This window comes from Mesoplodon densirostris, chromosome 8 (genome assembly GCF_025265405.1).
Source record: "Mesoplodon densirostris isolate mMesDen1 chromosome 8, mMesDen1 primary haplotype, whole genome shotgun sequence".
NCBI lineage: Eukaryota > Metazoa > Chordata > Mammalia > Artiodactyla > Ziphiidae > Mesoplodon > Mesoplodon densirostris.
In genome coordinates, this window is record NC_082668.1 from 103,629,818 (window position 1) to 103,642,536 (window position 12,719).

General features: G+C 42.0%; 1 protein-coding gene across 6 annotated transcripts in view; it reads left to right on the forward strand.

The window, feature by feature from the left end:
• SAP130 (Sin3A associated protein 130) overlaps positions 1–10,457 on the forward strand; it is a 76,421-nt gene extending 65,964 nt beyond the window's left edge. For all 6 annotated transcript variants that reach the window (XM_060106915.1, XM_060106917.1, XM_060106916.1 and 3 more), the window contains 3 exons: positions 7,516–7,619; positions 9,189–9,302; positions 9,521–10,457. In XM_060106915.1, the coding sequence (XP_059962898.1) occupies positions 7,516–7,619; positions 9,189–9,302; positions 9,521–9,679 (377 nt within the window). In that variant the 3' untranslated portion in view covers positions 9,680–10,457. The remainder of the gene's footprint in view (positions 1–7,515; positions 7,620–9,188; positions 9,303–9,520) is intronic.
• Positions 10,458–12,719: the final 2,262 nt, after the last annotated feature.

Below are 12,719 nucleotides of genomic sequence, written 5' to 3' on the forward strand. Positions count from 1 at the left end.
TACCTGAGATTAGCAAAATGATAAGACTGTCTTCTGTCACCACTCTTACTTAGGATAGAACTGGAAGTTCTAGCCACATCATAAAGTAATAAAAAGAGATAGAAGGCTATACAGGTTGGAAAGGAATAAATAAAACTATTTGCAAATGACATCATTGTCTACATAGAAAATCTCAAGGATTCTACCAAAAACCCCTGAAACTAGTAAATAAGTTCAGCAAGGTCACAGGCTACAATATCAACATGAAAAAAATCAATTATAATTTTAGATACCTGGAATGTTGTAGAAACATATTGAAAGCATAATGCCATTTAGAATTATTCCCCCCCCAAAGTGATATACTCAGGTACAAATCTAGCAAAACATGTACAGGACATGTTTGCTGAAAACTGAAAAATGCTGATGAAAGAAATGAAAGAAGATCTAAATAAATGAAGAGGCATACAGCATTCATGATTAGAAAAACTCAAAAGATGTCAGTTCTCCCTAGATTGACTGATACATTTACTACAATTTCTACCAAAATCACAGAGGTTTTTGTAAACTTAGTAAAGCTTGTTCTAAACATTATGTGGAAAGGCACAGGGCCTAGAATAGGTAAAATAATCTTGAAAAACAACAGAAATCTTGTTACCAAATCTTCTTTAGCTTCAGTACTCAAAACAGCATGGTGTTTGCAGAAGCATAGACGTATTGATGACGGGAATGGAATAAAAAATGCAGAAATAGACTCACACAAATATGCCCAACTGATTTTTGACCAAAGTGCAAAAGGAATTCAATGGAGGAAGGAGAGTCTGTTTAACAAATAATGCTGGACATCCATGTGTTTGGTGGGGGTGGGGGGGACCTCAACCTAATCCTCACACTTCATGCAAAAATTAACTCAAAATGGATAATAGATTTAAATGTAAAACTATACAACTTTTAGGGAAAAAAACTAGGAGAAGGTCTTCAAAACCTAGGGCATGGTGAACAATTCTTAGACATAACACCAAAAACACCATCTCTAAAAGAAAAACAATCAATCAATTGGACTTCATAAAACCTTTTTTAATCTGTGAAAGACCCTATTAGGAGGATGAAAAGACAAGCTATAGACTGGGAGGGAATATTAGCAAACTACATCTCTAATAAAGGACTCATGTCTAGGATATATATTAGGAACTCTCAGTACTTAACAGTAAATAAAAACAATAATCCAGTTAGAAAATGAACAAAGGCATGAAGAGCCATTTCACCAAAGAGGATACATGGATGGCAAGCACCTGAGAAGATGTCCAAGGGAATATAAATCCTAGTCCTTAAGTGTGGGCTATGTAGAGACTTTGTTCCAAAGTGTGCAGTGTGGAAGAGGGTGTCTCTCGCTCTTTACAGTGGAGACATGTGACAAACATCACCTCAGCCAGGTGATCAAAGTCAATTTCAATAGTAATGAATCGTGTAATAATACGTACCCTTCTCAGGCAGTGATGACGATGGTACTTCTCTATTGTCTCCTCTCAAAAATCTATAACCACTGTCTAATCCTAACAAAAACATCAGACAAATCTAACTAGAAGGTCATCCTACAAAATAGTTAACCAGTACTCTTTAAAACTGTCAAAGTTATCAGAAGCAAGGGAAGTCTGAGAAGCCATCAAGCCAAAAGGAGTCTCAGGAGACATGACAAGTAAATGTACTGTGGTATCTTGACTGGATTCTGGAACAGAAAGCAGTAAAATTTAATTTTTAAAAAGCGTTTATCCCTAGCCATTAGAAGTTAGGAAGTTAAATTGAGATGCCTATCAAAATAACTGAAATTAGGGAATTCCCTGGCAGTCCAGTGGTTAGGGCTTGGCGCTTTCACTGTCGGGGACCAGGGTTCAATCCCTGGTCAGGGAACTAAGATCCCACAAGCCATGCAGCACAGCCAAAATAACTGAAATTAAAAATACTGATAATGCCAAATGGGGATGTAGAGAAGCTAGATCTCTCATACATTCCTTTGAGCATTTTGAATGTTATCCCACTGCTTTCTAGCCTCCATTGTTTCTCTAGAGAAGTCAGCTGCTGATTTTATTGGGGTTATCTTGTAAATGATGCATCATGTTTTGTCTTGCTCCTTTGAAGATTTTCTCAACTTTGACTTTCAACATTTTTATAATACTATAATATGTCTATTTGTATCTTTGCATTTATCATACTTAGTGTTCCTTGAGCTTCCTGGATATATAGGTTATTGGTTTTCAGTAAATGTGAGAAGTCTTCAGCCATTTTTTCTTTGAATATTTCTCCTCCTTTCTCTCTTTTCCTTTTGGTACTCCTTTATACATGTCTTGGTGCTCTTAATGGTGTTTCATGTTTCTTTGAGGCCCTGTTCATTCTTCTTCATTTCTTTCTCCCTTCAGTTCTTCAGGGCTGTTGGTCTGTCTTCAACTTTACTAATTCTCTTTTGTACCAATTCAGATCTACTGTTGAGCCCCTCTAGTAGATTTTTAACATTTTGCTTACTGTACTTTTTAACTCCAGAATTTCCATTTGGTTCTTTTCTTAAAAAATAATTTATATCTCTCTACTGATACTCTATTTAATGTGACATGATCACCATACCTTCTTTTTCATCATACCTTCTTTTACTTCTTCACTCAGGCTTTCTTTTCATTCTGTGAATTTATTCATAACGGCTACTTTGAAACCTTTTTCTGATAAATCTGACATCTGGTCACTCTCTCAAGGAGTTCCTGGTGCCTGTTTCTTTTTCCCTGTGTATGGGTCATACTTTTCTGTTTCTTTGCATGCCTCATAATTTTTGTTAGAAACTGGACATTTTAGATACTATATTGTAACAACCCTTGGTACTGATCTCCTCATCTCCTCCAAGACCCACCATAGTTATTTGCTATTTGCTTGTTTATCTGTGTAGCGACCGGCTAGATTCTTTTAGTGAAGTCTATTCACCTGCACCCCGCCAACACCACCAAGTGTTAAGCCTCTGACGTTACTCCTTAGGGAGGCACAGCTTTGGGTGCCCACAGTCACCTGGGAAGACAATGGCATTAGTAGGGTTCTCCCCCACTGTTTCCCTGACCACATCCAGCTGATAAACCCCACTACTTGCTTGCCATTCAATCTACTAGAACACAGTACTGGAATTTGACCTTAAACACAAATTCCTCTGCAAACTAATCCAGTCGTATTGTAGCTCCTTGCCAGAATGGTTTCTGAGGTCAGTGCTTGATGTTTGTTCTGCCCCAGGAGAGCTCCTGCCAGCTGTCTTACTCTTTGTTCTCTCCTGAAAACTGGTCAGCCCACAGTCTAGGCCGCGTCTGTCACTGGGTCTGCACGTTTCCTCCTACTTGCCTTCACTACACTCTCACTGCTTTGGGGAGCATTTGAACTTGCGTACTCTGTTGAAAATGGAGCCACCTCCTTTGGGAAGAGATCAGAAGCTTCCTGTGCTATGGCCTGTTTCTCCCTCCAGGCAGAATCTCTGAGCCTAGGGCTCTGGAGGTGGGGGTGGGACAATGACAGCCTTTTCTCCGAGTAACACCTTGTTCTAGGAGGTGAACACTCAGGGTAGGGGAAGAGGAGTGAGTAGCCTGGGGTACGTCCGCTTGGTTTGCCTCTCCTAATGTGACGCCACCATTTCACAAGCCAGGAGAAGGGCTTCTCAGACTGTACTTCTAAGGTACAGTCTCCATCCTACAAGTGGGGTTGAGCAAAAGAAGGGAGCCCCCATGTCAGTTAGACTCGCCTGGGACTTGGCCTCAGCAGCAGGGAGCACGGAGCAGGATGAGGAATGTCTCGCTCCTCCTGGGAGGGGAGCCGTCTCCCTAGCGGCTGGCGGAGAGGGGGCTCTGTGTTCTGGGCTGCAGCGATCTGGGCTGGAGTCACCGCCTCTCAGCTGGAGAGAGGAGGGAGGGAGCGGTCTTGGTTTAAATACCACAGACTTCCTGTTCTTTCCACATTTTAGTAGATTTGCTCGAGTAGATGTTTCTGCTTTGCTCTTTGCCCTTAGGACCTTTCCCAGAGGTTTAAAGCCTTATTTAAAAATTTCCCCCAGTTTCACTGGGGAAGCAGCTTAGAAGAACACTGTCATATCACAAGTCAGTTGTCTCTTACACATTGCTGAGCTACTCCGGAAAAAAAAAGTTTAGCAGTTTTATAAAAACCAAACATACACTTACCATATGACCCAACAGTTGCACTCCTGGGTGTTTATCCCAGAAAAATGAAAGCCTGTGTTCACACAAAAATCTGTACACAGGTGTTCATAGCAACCTTTTGGTAAGAGCCAAAATCTGGAAACAACACAAATGACATCAAACGGTTAAACAAACTATAGTGCCGTTGAATATTACTCAGGAATGGAAAGGAAAGAACTATTGATCATGTAATAGCTTAGGTGGATCTCAAGGGCATTGTGCTTATGCTTAGTGGAAAAAGCTAATCTTAGGAGGACACATACCAAAAAGAAAAAAAACAAGACATATCATGTGATGCTATCTATATAACAATCTCTAAGTGACAAAACTATAGAGATAGAGAACAAATTAGTGGATTTGGGGGTTAATCACGGGGCAGGGGTGGTGTGACCATAAAGGTGTGGCACAGGAGAGATCTCTGTGGTGATGTAATAGTTCTGAATCTCGATTGCGGTGGCAGTCACATAAATCTAAAATGATGTAATGGCATATACTCACTTTACATCAGTGGCGGTTTCCTGGGTGTGATACTGTACTACAGTTATTAAGATGTAGACAGTGGTGAAGGAGAAATACCTGACCTCTCTTTACTGTCTTTTTTCCCCAGTAATAGCTTTATTGAACTATAATTCACGTAGCATACAATTCATCTATGAAAATGTACAATTCAGTGATTTTTAGTATGTTCACAGTTGCACGTCCATCACTACGGTGAGTTCTAAAACATTTTCATTACCCCAATAAGAGACTCCACAACCCTTAGCCATCCTTCCCAATCCTGCCATCTTCACTCCTCCCTATACCCCCAGCCCTGGGCAACCTCTGATCTGCTTTCCATCTCTGTAGATTTCCCAGTGCTGGACATTTCTTATGAATGGAATCATATATTATATAGTCTTCTGTGACAGGCTTATTCCACTTAGTGTAATGTTTCCACGGTTCATCCACGTAGCATGTCTGAGTACTTCATTCCAGTTTCCTGCCGAATAATATTCTATTTTATGGATATATACCACATTTTATTTATCCATTCATCACTTGATGGGCATTTGGGTTGTTTCCACTTCTTGATTATTATGAATAATGGTGCTATGATCATTTGTGTCTACATTGTTTTTATAAATTTATTTTATTTATTTTTGGCTGTGTGGGGTCTTCATTGCTGCGCATGGGCTTCCTCTAGTTGCGGCAAGCGGGGGCTACTCTTTGTTGCAGTGCGCGGGCTTCTCATTGTGGTGGCTTCTCTTGTTGTGGAGCACGGGCTTTAGGTGTGCAGGCTCAGTAGTTGTGGCTCGTGGGCTCTAGAGCGCAGGCTCAGTAGTTGTGGCGCACGGGCTTAGTTGCTCCGCAGCATGTGGGATCTTCCCGGACCAGGGCTCGAACCCGTGTCCCCTGCATTGGCAGGCGGATTCTCAACCACTGCACCACCAGGGAAGCCCCATGTATCTACATTTTTGTGGGAACATCTGTTTTCATTTCTCTTGGACATATACATAGGAATAGAATTTCTGGGTTGTTTGGTAACTATAGTTAACATTTTAGCAACTCTCAGACCGTTTTCCAGAGTAAATACATTTTTCCCACCGGCAGTGCATGATGATACTTCTGATTTCTCCATATCCTCACCAGCACTTACTCTTTTTTTTATTACAGCATCCTAATGGGTGGGAAGTGGTATTTCACTGTGGTTTTAATTTACATTTCCCTAATGCCTAATGGTGTTGAATATCTTCATGTGATGTTGGCCATTTGTATATGTTTTTTGGAAGAAATGTCTTTTTGGATCCTTTGCCCTTTTTAATTGGTTTGTCTTTTTATCATTGAGTGGTAAGAATTCTTCCTATGTTTTAGATACAGGTCCCTTACCAGATATATCTGTAGACTATCTTTGCAACTTCTGTGAAACTAAAAAGTTTTTTTTAATGCTTGTAATGAAATATTCACGTCCATCTAAAAGTGGTGAAATCTGAATAGGGTCAGTGGACTCTGTCAGTGTCACGGTTGTGATATTGACTGTAGTTTTGCAAGATCTTACCACTGGAGGAAAGTGGATAAAGAGTATGCAGGATCCACAACATTGGAAAGCAATTATAATCCAATAAATATGTAAAAAAAAAAAAGTACACGGGCTCTCCCTGTATTATTCCTTACAACTGTATGTGAATCTACAGTTCTCTCAAAAAGGTTAAAATTCTTTCATCCCATTCATGCTAATATTTGCCTAGTAGACAGAGTTTTTTTTTTAATTGCTCTGAGAAGTAAAGTTTGTCAGTTTCAGGTTCACAACCATATCGAAAGAGATCTTACATGTCCCCCCGCCCCGAACATGCACAGCCTCCCCTACCGTCAACACCACCACAAAGTGGTGCATTTGTCGCATCTGCTGGACCTAAACTGACATACAAGTATCACCCAAAGTTCATCATTTACAGTCCAGTTTGGTCTTGGCATTGTATACTGTATCAGTTTGACAAACATATAGGTAGGGTTTTTTCAAGATTAATTTTTAAAATAATAAAATAAGTTATTTAATTTAAAAAATCTTTTTTAATTATCCATGTACTATGTAATTACATTTTAAGTCCTAGTTAAACAGTGATATTAAAACGTCACAGATACAGCTAAACTCACCTTTGACAGGTGCTCCTCAATCCTAGTTTCTTTCCCCAGTCCAAATGATACAATTCATGTTTATTTTACTACAGTGCTGGTTACTGGACTTTTCTACCTACATTTAAATGTGACTCAAGTTGGAGCCCTGTAACTTCTCCAAGATCTAGATTACACCACGGAGCTTCTAAGCTTCAGGCCCAAACTCTCCACATGCTGGCAAGCTTCACACATGAGCAAGGCTCCAACCTACTAAAGACCATTTCCTTCATTTAAGAGTTTAGGGCCTCCCTGGTGGCGCAAGTGGTTGAGAGTCCGCCTGCCGATGCAGGGGATACGGGTTCGTGCCCCGGTCTGGGAGGATCCCATATGCCGCGGAGCGGCTGGACCCGTGAGCCATGGCCGCTGAGCCTGCGCGTCCGGAGCCTGTGCTCCGCAACGGGGGAGGCCACAGCAGTGAGAGGCCCGCATACCGCAGAAAAAAAAAAAAGAGTTTAGAGTACTAACCTACTCTCTTTTGAATTCACTAGATTAGCAGAGTATGTCTTTAACGAATTCTTCTGGTGTGGACAAAAGGAGCTTTTATTCATGTTGTGACTGTATTTTCACTGACCTAAAGATATTTAAGTAAAATTCTTAATAAAGTAGTGGCTTGAACACAAATGACTTTAGCTCTATAAAAATTGAAATATACTTTTTTTTTCTTTTATGATTCCAGAGGAGAAGAAAGCTATGCTGCAGGAAATAGCTAATCAGAAAGGAGTATCCTGTCGTGCCCAAGGCTGGAAGGTTCACCTCTGTGCTGCCCAGTTGCTGCAGCTGGTAGGTGGTGCTCTAGCAGTTGTTATGTCCTGCTGAACAGAAGGATGGATGCTGGAGACGTCTTGAGTTCATAGAACATTTTCTTTAGAGTGATTCCGAAGCGTTCCCAGTTAACGTGGGTCATGGTAGAATTTTTATGTGTGCTGTGTGATATTGTAATTACTGTTACCTATTCTGTGGGTGTAATTGTAATCTAAATATATCTTAGTTTTGGTCCCCGTAAGTGCAATATACTGAACAACTTAAGTTTGTAAGATGTACAATTGAGGTTCAGTGTTACGTGTTGCCGTGACATCTGAAAAAGAGGGGGCGTCAGATGACCCAACTGTGTAAGCTCCTCCTCCTCACCCTGCTCCTTGGCGTGGGGACCAGGCACAGTTCCCACTTCTTCCTGAACAGTGGGCTTCAGTTCTCTGCCAGCTTGTGAAACTCAGATAAGCTGGTGACATCCTCCCGGGAGGACCGGGGGCACCGCTCGCTCTGGCTGCTGCAGTGCCTGCCTCCCACAGCCCCTACTCCTTCACTCCGTTCCCTGCTTGTCATGGAACGCAGCCCCCATGTGGCCATGCGTGGTGTGCGCTGTCCTCTTCCCCTGGGCTGTGAGGATACTGACTAGTAAACTGCTGTTGATCTCATCTGTCCAATGTGCTAGGTGTTCAGCCCTTTCCATAACCCTAGGCGGGAATCCTTCCTTCAACAAGGTAAAGAGGAGGTGATCAAAATAATAACCTCACAAAGTCTTTCCATCTTTGGAGTAGCAGTGATCTGAAGAACATTGTCTTTTATGAGTATTGTTCTTAAAGTAGTGCCATGGCTAGTTTTTTTATGTAGCATAAAAGCATATTTCTCTGAAACTTACAGACTTGTTTTTCAGAGGGATTGTGAATTCCTGGCAGAATTTTAAAGTTATCCTTGGACTTCCCTGGCGGTCCAGTGGTTATGACTGCACTTCCACTGCAGGGAGCACGGGTTTGATCCCTGGTCGAGGAGCTAAGATCCTACATGCCGTGCGGTGCGACCAAAAACAAACAAATAAATAAATAAATAAGTTATCCTGGGGGCTTCCCTGGTGACACGGTGGTTGGGAATCCACCTGCCAATGCAGGGGACACGGGTTTGAGCCCTGGTCCGGGAAGATCCCACATGCCGCGGAGCAGCTAAGCCCGTGCGCCACAACTACCGAGCCTGCGCTCTAGAGCCAGTGAGCCACAACTACTGAAGCCTGCGCGCCTAGAGCCCACGCACCCAGCAAAGAGTAGCACCCGCTCACTGCAACTAGAGAAAGCCCGTGTGCAGCAACAAAGACCCAATGCAGCCAAAAATAAATAAATTAAATTAATTAATTTTAAAAAAAGTTATCCTGGAAGATGGACTCTGAATTATGGCAAATTGTAATGTAAATTGTTGTTGATCAGTTTTCTTTACTGCATCTTAGTCATTGGGAGAAATGATTTTATCACCCAAACAGATCTAATACCAGTTTACACAGGTGATTCAGGGTGGGTTGTTTGCCTGAGTTTGACAAAAGTATCTCTGAAGTCATGACGCCCTCCCTCTTGTTTGTTGCAGACAAATCTAGAACACGATGTTTATGAAAGACTCACCAACCTACAGGAAGGGATCATCCCAAAGAAAAAAGCAGCAACCGATGATGATTTACACCGAATAAATGAACTAATACAGGTTTGAAGGAGCCCTTTCCCTCTCCTTACTTCTCCCTTTCCCTCTCTCGTCCACTAATGCCTTTAGCAAAAACCTGTTCAGCCTGCATTATCAAGAAACACTAAAACATTGTTTCTGTGTGGAAGCCTCACAATGGCTCAATCCAAAGAAGAGAAGTTCTTTAAAAGCCACATTGTCTCGAAGATTACTTACTGACGCTGTGATGTCCTTTGTTTCAGGGGAATATGCAGAGGTGTAAACTTGTGATGGATCAAATCAGTGAGGCCAGAGACTCCATGCTTAAGGTTTTAGATCACAAAGATCGTGTCCTGAAGCTTCTGAATAAGAACGGGACTGTCAAGAAGGTGGCAAAATTGAAGCGGAAGGAAAAAGTCTAGACCCCGAATCAGGACTTCGGAAACAGAATTTATGAAGAATGGTGTTGGGGGTGGGGGAGGGCGTTGGTTATTTTCAAAGCAGAACATTGAAATTAAGAAAGCGTTCCTTAACTCACGCTCGAAAGCAGAAGAGCCCCCAGCATCCAGTGACACGGAAGGATCAGAGCGCATCTGACACAGTGGACTCCAGTCTTTCCTTCAGGCGTCTGTCTCCCTCTTACACGTACCATGTCGGACATGATTCCTGATGCATCGGTGTCTCCCAGTTGGCATCAGTGACATAAGTGACTGGCTGGTGTTTTTCAGCCTTCCAGTTGATAAACTGTATTTATCTGCTGGATTCCTGCAGCACCCACACTGAGCCTGGACTGAAAGTATCCACTCAGACCATCTGTTCCCTCTCTACGCTGAAAATTGAACCTCTTCCCCTCACCCCAGTCGGTCCTTACTCTGACCTTCAGATGCCCACGCTGGCCTTCTAAAGCAGTGCCATGGCACCGAGAGACCTGCCACATCTCACTCTAAAGGGTTTGAACTATCGATTCTCGTCATTTTTTTAAAGAACCATTTCAGAGTGAAATTGTTACATTGTCTGTCCTGCGTGTGTCAGAGTTGGGTTTCTGTGGAGGTTCGGAGCAGGCAACACCGTAAGTTGCTCTGAGATCTGTGTTCTGAAGTACATTCTTGGTTATCTGTACTTCTGTGCCTGGTGTGATGCTGTTAATTGTATGTACCACACATCTCCAAACGTTAATAAAGGACTCAAAGAGGTTTTTGTACAGAAGCAGTTTACATCTTTTTATAAAGTTAATCGGTGCTGTACTGCACATCGCTCGAGTGTTTACCCTGCTGTAGTTTCTCTCACGTTTTTGAGTCTACTCTGTTAAAGTTTTGTCGTTCCACATCGAGTTCCACTTACCCTAGTATCTTGAAGATGTCACAGATGGTGAAGCCTGTTAGCTTTTGGTTATCTTAAATACGAGACTACATTGTATCCCACTGCAGATAGAAATTGGTCATGTTATAGGACAATTAGGGATAGAGCTTCCAGGAGAGTGGAGTTTCTTTACAAGGTTGCTTCCTGTGAACTAGCTCAAGTGGGAAGGTAGCCCAGCCTTGCTTTTTGCCTTGACCTGCACAGATCTGAGACAGGAGTCTATGCCAAGTCTGATCCAGTCTTTGGGACCAGAGACGGCCCTCCTGGGACGGCCTTCCTGGGACGGCTTTGGCTCTCTTGGGGCAGCCTTCCTCGAACTGGAATGGTAAACTCTGGTCTGTTGTAGGATTGGGGAAGAGAGAAGCAAAGTGGGCTTTCAGCCTTCCCCCGGTTAGGCCACATGGCCTGCATAGCATAAGCTAAAGAGGTGCTCGGAACAGTCAAGGCTGCTTCACTAGAGTGTTTCAACCTGAAGATATTACTGACTATGTACTAGATGCCGGTTTAGTGTTGTGTGCAGTATAGTGCCTCTGCTAGCACAGGGCTCCTTGCCTCCATTTCTCATCTGTGCATATTGCCCAGGTATACGTGATGTGCTGGCTCTGAAGGACAGGACCCAGGTACTTTGGATCCTGCTTTACAGACCTGTTCTCTCTAAAAGTATTGTTACCTCTGTTTAAACAAAACTTCGATAACCCTGGTCAAAGGAAGATTGTCAGTACAAGCTTTGCTGTCAGTGCAGGTTAGAACGGTGTTGTTTTCTGTTTTCCCTCGCCTTATGAGGACAATATGATCAGAAGATAGGAGAGGGTGGAGGGGGAGATGAATTATATGTGTGTACAGCATTATTTAAAAACAAAGCACCTTAAAGTATACAGTCTGATAAGATCTTACATACATACATGCCCATGAAACCATCACCACGATCAAGAGAGTGGAGATATCAGACCCAAAATTTTCCTGGTGCCTCTTTGTGATTTCTTGCCTCTCACCCCTCCCTGCCTCACCACCCCGCATCTCCAGGCAAAGATTAATCTGCTTTCTGTCACTCTAGATTGCATTTTCTGGAATTTCATTTGAACGAAATCACACAGTATATTCTTTTTGGGGGGAGGGAGTCTGGCTTCTTTTGCTCAGCATAATGGAAATTTATGCTGAGATTTGCTCATGTGGCTTATTTCAATAGTTCATTGCTTTTTACTGCTGAGTAGCAAGCATTCCATTGTATGGATATGGATATTCCTTCCACAAGTTGTTTCTGCATTCACCTGTAGAAAGACATTCAGGTTGTTAGGTTTTGGTTATTACAGACACAGCTACTTTGTATGTTTCTGTTCTTTGTATGGACAAATGTCAGTACACACCTTAACTGGTGATTTTATGTTGGTTGTACTTTCCAGGGATTTATGACCAGGAGATAGTGCTGAGAAGTCCAGACACCCGGTGGCTCCTGGTCCAGAAAACTATCATTCACATACTTAAAGATGAGAAAGAATTAGAAATATATTTGAGGTAGGACGTCGATATGGTTTCTGTTCTTTACAGTAGAAAAACATAAATCTGGGGGGAAAAGTTTTTCTGTTTTTTTTTTTATATTTATTTATTTATTTGGCTGAGTCATGTCTTAGTTGAGGCACGCAGGATGTTTTAGTTGCGACACGCAAACTCTTAGTTGCGGCATGGGGATCTAGTTCCCTGACCAGGGATTGAACCCAGGCCCCCTGCATTGGGAGCAGGGAGTCTTAGCCACTGGACCACCAGGGAAGTCCCTGGGGAAAAAGTTTTAATCCATCTGCTTGGTCTAGAATATCTTTCATATTATTTTCTTAAACCTAGGTATTTCAAAAGATCATTAAATGGAAAATGCTTTAGAATATTTTCATTGATTTTCATCATAGTAATAATATAGAATCACACAGTTTTAGAGTTTAGAAGTTATTTAGAGGTTATATAGTCCAGCCCAACCTGTGATGAAATGGACACCTTTGAAAGGTGGTTAAGTTTTTGTACTTTTTTATAGTAAAATACAGCACAGGTAAAGAAAAGTACATGAAACAAATGTATAGCTTTATAAGTTCTTGAAAGAAGAACAACTTTGAAATG